Source organism: Dendronephthya gigantea, unplaced genomic scaffold (genome assembly GCF_004324835.1).
Source record: "Dendronephthya gigantea isolate DGI-Jeju-01 unplaced genomic scaffold, DenGig_1.0 000006F, whole genome shotgun sequence".
NCBI classification, from domain to species: Eukaryota; Metazoa; Cnidaria; class Anthozoa; order Malacalcyonacea; family Nephtheidae; genus Dendronephthya; species Dendronephthya gigantea.
The window spans coordinates 1286180-1295881 of record NW_021163016.1 but is presented as its reverse complement, the minus strand read 5'-3'; the positions used below and the strand labels follow the sequence as shown (position 1 = coordinate 1295881).

At 37.7% G+C, this 9702-nt stretch overlaps 1 protein-coding gene across 1 annotated transcript; it reads left to right on the top strand.

Annotated features, from left to right (window-relative positions):
• Nucleotides 1–7026: 7026 nt before the first annotated feature.
• LOC114516688 lies at nucleotides 7027–9541 on the top strand. The gene is made up of 3 exons (XM_028536232.1): nucleotides 7027–7384; nucleotides 8750–8977; nucleotides 9489–9541. The coding sequence occupies exons 1-3, from the start codon at nucleotides 7328–7330 to the stop codon at nucleotides 9531–9533; spliced, it is 330 nt and encodes a 109-aa protein (XP_028392033.1). The 5' UTR covers nucleotides 7027–7327; the 3' UTR covers nucleotides 9534–9541.
• The last annotated feature ends 161 nt before the right edge of the window (nucleotides 9542–9702 follow it).

Genomic DNA, 9702 nt, shown 5'->3' with positions numbered 1-9702 from the left:
CAGTGCATCAGGCGCTGGTTTTAGAAGGAAGCCCCCTTAACAGTAGGTGCAGGAGGTAAGGTAAGGATTTAACAAGCTCACATTCTTTTATCTCTAAGGAATCTTCAGCATCGCTTCATAGCCAATCGGATTGTCTCTTCGTTCTCATTGATATTCAACTATCTCGTCTTAATCTTGAGAATTAGCCAAATGATACGGATGAGGTGGTATTAAGAGAACATCACTTCATAGCCAATCGGATTGTCTCTTCGTTCGCATTGATATTCAACTATCTCGTCTTAATCTTGAGAATTAGCCAAATGATACGGATGAGGTGGTGATTAAGAGAACATCACTTCATAGCCAATCGGATTGTCTCTTCGTTCTCATTGATATTCAACTATCTCGTCTTAATCTTGAGAATTAGCAAAATGATACGGATGAGGTGGTGATTAAGAGAACATCTTGAAGTCTTGAAGAACACATATTCCACGTTTAAAGTCACGTATCTGGCGAATGTGGTCGTTCTTTTATAAGCACCAGGATGAGGAAGTATTGCATTTCAATTTGGCTGTATCACGTCTTTCAAAATCAGTAAAGTGCTCATCAACAAATCGTCCAGTGAAATCACAGTCTAAAGACGAAGATTTGCATGCTTTAATTGAAGAACATGAAGTTCATCGCGACAAAGAACAGTGTTCCGGGAATTGAACCCAGTAACCGTGTGTACAAGTCAGCTCCATTAGACCATTATGTTTTCTATTCTGAGGGCGTTTAAGTCAAACATTAAAGTCTACTGGGTTGCGAAAATATTCTAAACTTTTTATCGAGTATAACGAGTCATACCAATTACGCGGATATAAATTGTCAACTGAAATGTTTAGCTGCATGCAATTTTACTCGTGAAAAGTTTAATTTTCGTATGGAAAACCAACCGTAAACACGGCTCCGAACACACGGACACTGTTTTTTACGAGGGAAACCAGAGTGCCTGGAGAAAAACCCTCACCGAAAGCCGGAATTAAACACAAAGTACACAAGTTTGAGATTTTATTAAAACAAAGTCATGTATTACAACAAAGTGTGTGTGAATTAAGATATTGAAATCAAGAGAGAGGAGACGGACAATTTTGGTCCTATTTTTATTAATACTTCACTAACCATGTATTACAAAGCGTGTGTGTTTTCTTTACATAGTACATCATTAATGTGCGAAGACATTAAACTATTATATCTAAAACCGGTTACAAAGTAGGTGCGTTTAAGATCTTGACATTTAAATTTATAGAACAGTGCAGGTTAAATGTTAATTTGGCATACTTTTATAGTATAAATTGTTCATGTCTTTACAGTGTGCTATCGTGTTTGAGTAATGTTTAAGACTGATCAGTGAAACATGCATTAATGTGAGTAAGTGTCTAAGTTATCATGTGTTTTTTTGTTCTATTATAGACTTATAACCCACTAACTCTGGTAGAGAGCTGAATAAAGCTTATGAGATCGATGAACTAATATAGTAATACATAAAAATGTCTGAGTTCAGAGCGCTTAGATTCAAGTTACGTTCGTCCAAAAACTAAAATTATTTTGCTGACAAATCATAGGCAGTGTTCCTAATAGTTTCGTTTTAAGCTGTCGAGCTGCGCACACATATTTCAAGGATCGAGTTAACTTAAAAGTAACCCTTAAATGTAAGTAAATGAGCCCTTATAGCGGAAACAGCATGAAGACATACACAATTGTCCTTCAAAACTTCATTGCACATTTCAGAGCGGAGGCATATAGCCAGAGCATGCTACCCTTGTAGAAACAAGGTTTGGAAAAAATACCACAAGAAATTGACTTTATATTTTTGAGGCTGAGGCATATAGCCAAAGCAACAAACTGTCGAAACCAAGTGCAGCATCAAGTGTAAATATTTTTTTTTTGAAAAAATTCAGTTAACATTTTTTGAACCATGCAAGGGATATTCCCAAAGCAAGCTGCCCTTATAGAAACAGCACCAAGAGTACAATTTTTTCTCAGAGAAACTGGACTAATACTTTCAAAGCCAAAGCATATAGCCAAAGCAAGCTGCTCTTATAGAAGCAGCCACATGAGTACATTTTTTTCTTTGAAAATCTAGTTTAAAAACTTTTAGAGCTAAGGCATAAAGCCAAAGCAAGCTGCTCTTATAGAAACAGAAATGAAAATAACACTGCAACGTTATTAGATATCCCAAGATACCTCCTAACACTTCGAACCAAATAGCAAAATCAAACAGTACAGACAAAAAGTGGCGCCTTACTTTTCATAAGCACTGCTCGACGAAGCTAAATGATTGGAAATCTCACAGAGACCTTGGAAAAATAATAAAGTTACAATGCCACTGCCAATGTTTGTCTCGTAATTGATTTCTATAACTATAGTAGAAATAAGGCATATATCGTTTCAAGATAACAGCATGCACCCCCCCCCACCCATTCCTTATTTTCTTCAAGTAAATTCAAATTCATTCATTGAGAGCATGTGTGTGTTAACTTTGATTGCATAAATTCATGTATTTCAGAATAGCAAGACAGTATAAGACATGCCGTAAAATCAATGTTTCTGGCTTGAATATTAACTGTAGTCTGTAGCCTTACGTGAATGCAAGAGATAAGAGAGATATAAACTAGAAGCCATTATATAGGCCATGGTTTGCATTAATGTATTTACTCGTGTGCGTGTGTATTTTATGTGCCGCTACAAGATCATGAGGTATAGTGAATGATGTTTTGTATCTGTTCCTATAGTTTGATATAAATCATGTTTTTTTCATAAATACCTACACAATATTATATGTTCAATTACAAAATATAGTAAGGCAAGATATAATCGTATATTTACAATGTTTGCTGAGAAATCAAAAACGTATTTACATATACAAATAATTTTACAACCAGACCGAATAGTGACCCTATAGTTATCACTTTACAATGTTAATTCCGAAAGCCGCAATTGACCGGATTTCAAGAGCCGACTGAGATGATTTCAATCAGGACAAGACAGAAATAAGAAGTAGAAGAAAGAACCTATGGGATTATGTCTGCCATTTGTGGCTATGGTTTGTGTAGTGTGCATGGCTTTTAGCCATTCTTATGTGAAATATGCATATAACATGATAAATTATATGTTTTTAGTTTTAACAGGCACATTATCAACCTAAACCTTAGCGCAGCCCTAAGCACAAGCGAGCAGTCCTAAGCGCGCAAAACCGATTCAAATATTTAACCGAATTTAAGAAACGTTTGCTCACATGCATCATGCATTAGCTATGTTCCTGGTGGCCAGAACTTAGTTAACTGAACGTAAAACTTTATTTAACTTAAGTTCGTTAACTAAATTAGTTAACTTCGTTAAGTTAATCATGCACAGACTAACCCCTGCATGCACATTTTTTGACCACCAGGCTACTCTAACCTGTAACGATGCCCGGGCATCGCTGAACGTTGCTTTTTGGCGTCGATTTGGCGTAGTTTTTGGCGTATATTAGGCGTCGAGTTGGCCTACATTAGGCGTAGATTTGCCGTGGAGGTTGCCTACATTAGGCGTAGAGTGCCGTCGAGGTTGCCTACATTAGGCGTAGAGTGCCGTCGAGGTTGCCTACATTAGGCGTAGAGTGCCGTTGAGGTTGCCTACATTAGGCGTAGAGTGCCGTCGAGGTTGCCTACATTAGGCGTAGAGTGCCGTCGAGGTTGCCTACATTAGGCGTAGAGTGCCGTCGAGGTTGCCTACATTAGGCGTAGAGTGCCGTCGAGGTTGCCTACAGTAGGCGTAGATTTGCCGTCGAGGTTGCCTACATTAGGCGTAGATTATCCGTCGAGGTTGCCTACATTAGGCGTAGATTTGCCGTCGAGGTTGCCTACATTAGGCGTTGATTTGCCGTCGAAGTTGCCTACATTAGACGTAGATTTGCCGTCGAGATTGCATACTTATTTAGACGTAGATTTGCCGTCGATTTGGCTTGTCGGTAATAGCTCAACAAAGCCCATCAACCTGAAATAAGATTAAGGAAATAAGCAAACTACATTTTTTATTAAGAAGAAACACGCGTAGAATCGGGATTGTAAACAGACCCAAAACAACATCTATAATATAAAACCTCCCTGGGATTTCAAGTATTTCCTTGCCATTATTCATATTAAATTATCATGCTGCCGTTGTTTTTCTTGACCTGAATCATGCATAGACTCCCCATTGTTCGATTTATCTAAAAATGTTCAATTGCTTAATACTCACGTTTTGTTATGAACAGGTTTTGTCGCTGTTTCAAATCAATCAAATGGCTTGACCCGCTAAACCGCTACCTGCAATAAAACCAAAAGAATGCTTGTTATAGACAGCGATTTTAAGGATTTACCTTCGATAAAGGGAGCTTAAATATCGGGAGAAAACTTGCGGTGTGATTATTCAGTTGAGAGAACGCGTGATGCCTGATCAAGCGTTAAGTTTTCCCATCCTATTTTGAATAAAATAACCCCCAAATTACCTGTTCATTTCAGCAACAAGTGTTTAAGAGCAGCTTTGGACTTGCCGTCTCTTTAAATGCGAGCCATCTCGGCGAATTTCAGCTATGGGTTTTCTTTCCAAGCTCATTTCTATATTCGGTTTGGTTTTAGCTTTTAAACTCCACCTGGAAGAACAAAAGGCAATGTTAGTTTACTGGTTTGGTCTTTATAACTCAATTCAAAAAAATTGCTTGCGATTGCGGAGCAAAGTTTAGCGGCTCACATACGATTTAGCGTATATTACCTTTCTCATATCATCAACAAGTCCCAAGAAAATGCGTAGACGTGCTTTCTCTTCAAAGGCGAGTTATCTTGAGTTAAATGCGAGTCGTCTCGGGCAATTTCAGCTACGGTAACGGACTTTTTGCCCACTTCACTTTATTCAGGTTTTAAACTCTTAAACTCTACCTGGAAGAATAAAAGGCATCATTAGTTCACTGCTTAGGTCTTTAGAACTCAGTCAAATGTAATTTGCGTGAGGTTAGAGGGAAGGTTAGCGGCTCAACGGTAAGATTTGACGTATATTACCTTTCTCATATCATCAATATTCCCCAGAAAAAGCCTAGACTTGCTTTCTCTTCAAAGGCGAGTTATCTTGAGCCAGTTTAGCCACAATTCATCGGTCGTCAATCTCTTGTTCACAAATTTCATCGTTTAACTTCGCTTTAATACGCCAAAATTCTGCATGAAAAGAATAAAAGCTACGTTAATGCTATACAAGTTTGTATTTGAAGCTGAACACAACACGAGAGAGGCATTACAAGACGTGAACTAAAGATACGTGGAACCTCAAGCCCAAAAGCTCACGATGAAACAAGCAGATAAAGAACGCAAAGGAAAAGGCATATTACCTGGTATTACACCAACGACAGCCTGTCAGAGATGGTAAACTTGTATTAAAATTCTCTTCTGCTGAAGACGATAGCAATCTGATAGCAATTTCTGTTGAAATTTTCTTGGCATGGAAGAGACTCATTTTTATTCTTCGAAGACCAGCGTTGAACTGATGTCTCGAACGGGAATCAAAAGCCCATATTCATTTCACCCGCTCCTCGTGACTGCAAAATAAAGTCATCCTATTGGATGAACACTCCCGACCTGACAGCTCAACAACGCTTCTGATTGGACGTTCATAGTAATTTAAATAATATGATTAATTCTCTTCTCCTGAGCATGCATGGACATTAGAAATGAAAGGAAATAATTAATCATATTATTCAAACTACTATGCTCGTCCAATCGGAAGCAATGTTGAGCTGTCAGGCCGGGAATGTTCAGCCAATAGGATGACTTTATTTTGCAACACGAGGAGCGGGTGAAATAAATATCTAGCTTTGAGTCAACGTTGCCACATAACAACTTGGATAACACGGAGTCGGAGTTTCCGAGCCGGAGTTTCGGAGCCGGAGTTTCAGAGCCGGAGTTTCGGAGCCGGAGTTTCGGAGCCGGAATTTCGGAGCCGGAGTTCCGGAGCCGGAGTTTCGGAGCCGGAGTCAAAATTACGGAGTCTGACGTAATAGCTAATATTGGAAAACACGGAGTCTGCCAAAAACATGGAAAACACGGAGTATAAATGTTTGGAAAACACGGAGTCAACGTAAATTACACATATATTCATAAATGAAGGATCGCTCATAATTCTATACTAATTTTTTATACCACAGTAATAGTATAAAAGAAAGAACACGCAATAACAAAAGATTATAGCTATAATGCCTCTTGCTCAAAGTCATAGAATTATTGTTGTAGCTAACTAACAATATCCTCCCATTTAAATTGAGGAATATTATTTATGTTTAAGGATAATTTCCAAACATTTATATCCGTGTTTTCCATATTTTTAACAGACTCTGTGTTTTCCATAATTTTTGACTCCGTGTTTTCCAATATTATAACGTCAGACTCCGTAATTTTGACTCCGGGACTCCGGCTCCGAAACTCCGGCTCCGGAACTCCGACTCCGTGTTATCCATGTTACCATCGACGAGAGGTTCTGCTTGACATAGCGACGGTAATGACACTTGACCCAAGCGCTAAGTCATTTAGTCTATTAGGTAATTAGGTAAATGGTCTTATAGCTATGACCTAAACCTGTTTTAGTACTGGCTTAGTTCACGGTTCTTTAGCTCAAGATTTAGATTAAAAACTGTAGTTCATGTGCGAAACTTCCACATGTAGACCGAGATTCTCCACTGTACTTCCACCGATATTTTACCGGCGCTGTTTTACCGAATGATGCTATTTCAGACTGTCATTGACGGGAAGTTATATAATCACTAAATAAACACTCGCCAGACAAAATCTTTCCAAGCAGTGGGAAATTCTGTAGAGAGAAGTACATTTGTGTGATATTCACAATTTTAGACTCGCTACAAGTCAACTCTTACTGATGTTATGTCTCAACTGTGATCTAATATGTGTGGGAGTGTGTTCGGCACTTGTAGACATCCTGTTGCGAAATGTACGTTAATCTATACTGGTGTCATTTTACATATACCGAAGGTATCAAAGTATCAAACCCACCATGTTTGTATGGTAGGGAATTGATAAGAAAATAGCTTTTATTTTGTTTAAATTACAAAGTACAATATTGGCGTAAATGGATTTAGTCTATAGATCTTGTTTTGCTATATAATACCAGAGAGTTATTTCTAAACCGGCGACGGTGGATGTTTATAATACATGATTCTGACAGCACATTTCATCATCAGTTGACATTGCTGTATTGTGCAAGACTTGCTTGTTTCGCTGTTAAAACTGAGTTGAAATTGAAGTAGTACATGCCAAGATTTTGCTGTGACTGAAAAGTGGTTTCCAATATGAACAACTGGGGAACAATCGCTTTTGCTGTACTGTTGTTTGTTTCACGTATTCAGGTAACAAGTCGCAATGATTTTTACTACACGCGGGATATTGTGAGATCATTCAGTATACGATCTATACATCTGTATTTGTATTTTTTGTCGACTTGTCGGTTATATCTTTATTCTTTAAACATAAATTATTCATACAACAAAATAGCGAATATTAACGGCAATCTACTGAATAGCTTGCCGGATTTATTATTCATTATCTGCATGCCGGTCAGGTATTTCCCGTTTCCGAGTGTACCATAGATTTACTATAGACTTGTCTGGCCATTGAATTAGGCGATCGCTCCAGCGGAGTGGGTCAAGGTAAATTTTCTGGTAAAATTTTAATTTTAAACTAAACTTTACTACAATTTTGAAAAGCAACGCTTGTTTTCATTTTCTCTGCATGCATCAACCAACGCGTTTAGACATGATGTTATTGAGAAGTTCGGTCAAGGTGGGCGAGAAAGGGGAGAGCAAAATACCCGGAACAAGAAGGCCTTGGTCAGAGAGAAAATGTCGGCAATTAAGACGTTCGCATCGCATCAATCTCCCTGATTTTCTCGTTCAAGCTATTACCGCAAATTAGTGGACACTATTTTTTTTATTTCGCAGTGATGATTTTCGCATAGCTTCTCCTGCTGATATGCTGTGTTCCGATGAGATACTTTCGGTGGTAGATAATAATATTACAATTATTTCTACGCGTATATACGGAATTGTACAGTCCGTACATTTTAAAACTGTATTAAATTTGTTTGAGTTTTTTGTCGTGGTATTTCACCCCAGATACAGAGAACTCTTAGCATTACACTTCAGCGTATCATAGCTACAAAAACAGACTGAAATAATCTCTCGAACAAAGAGCAAATTTATAAGCAAACATGCATGGAAGTGTTGTAAAAATTCTGATTAATTTAACTAAACACCAATCACAACGCAGATATCCTGTTAAAGTTAAGGCATACTTAATTGGTGTCACAAATTTGGTCGCGAAATATTGCAGTGTGAAAAATGCATATAGCCATGGAAAATTAGTATATTTTCTAAATAATATTTAAAACAGGTGATGGAGCGTTTTATCATAATTAAAACACTTATGTTTATGGATTTCTTTTATCGCACATATAGTAAATTAAATTTATGATACTAATTAATTTCAACCCTGGCGATATTTTTCGTAATTTTGCGTATTTACAAAAATGCGATTTTTCAAGCAAAATAAATCGGCGATTTCCGAGAATGACAGAAAAGTTTGTTATTCGCTTCATAACATTTATACGAGGTTAAACCATGAAATTGGATTCATTAGATGCGCGATATTTCATTGCCTTCCCATAATTTTTCAACAACCAAAGTATAATAAATTATATTAAAAACTTTTTATAGATATTTTCTTGCTCAGGAAAATTAAAGATAGATTTGAGGCGATACGAAAACCCAGGAAATAAATTAAAAGATAATTCCTGCTGTGAACTCACTTGCTTAAATGATTGTGATCCCTTCTTCGAGTTCACCTTCAAAGGGACCAAGAAAGAACTGAGTCCACGCCGAAGTGGAAAAGACATCAGTTTTTCCTCCCAATCTATAACGTTTTCCTTTGAAGACACCTGGAAGGTGAGTCTATAACAAGGTCAAGGTGCATGTATAAAAGAAGAGTGAAAGGTATTTTCCACAATCTTGCAAGGAATGCAAAGACAAAAGAACATGCACTCGTGCATGTCGCTCGCTATTAAATTTTCTGTTGTCCTTGCATTTACATGAAAGTGTTTTTGTGGGCGAAACATACTTAGATCAGGGGCGTAAGCTGATAATATAGCACTTATACTGGTTTTCCCTTATATGCTATTGTCTTTACTACCAAGCTTAAACTTCAGAAGGGAAAACTCACATAAGTACTGCAATAGTAACGAAGATCTAGTTTCTAAAGTTGATGCCCAGGCATTAGCGTGAATAAAAAGCATTTAACATTATAATGATGGGAAGTTCGATTCTTCACCCACCGCTTCCATGCACGACAGGAAACTTTCCATGTCTTCCGTAATAATCATGTCTTGTCATACATATATGAACTGTCGTGCACAACCTGTTAACTTGACTTCCTAAGAGACTTTACCACCGTTTTTAGCACATGATTCCAGGTGGTCCAGTCCCTAAGTTCATATCAAAATAGGAACAGTGATCGCTCGTCACTAATTTTTTGAAAGTCACTCTAAGTCTCCTCACGTCTCGGAAACTCGATTTTCAGGATCACGCGAACAGCCCGAAAAGGTGATTATGCTTGGTTTATATAGCGATATAATACCATCTCTTTAAGTTTCAACGTTCGCGATTTCGCATTG

Bases quoted from the DNA above. Each gene is read 5' to 3' on its own strand.
- LOC114516688 (XM_028536232.1), top strand. From the start codon at position 7,328: ATGAACAACTGGGGAACAATCGCTTTTGCTGTACTGTTGTTTGTTTCA. The intron at 7,385-8,749 runs GTAACAAGTCGC...AACTTTTTATAG, and splicing joins TGTTTGTTTCACGTATTCAG to ATATTTTCTTGCTCAGGAAA. The intron at 8,978-9,488 runs GTGAGTCTATAA...CACCGTTTTTAG, and splicing joins CCTTTGAAGACACCTGGAAG to CACATGATTCCAGGTGGTCC.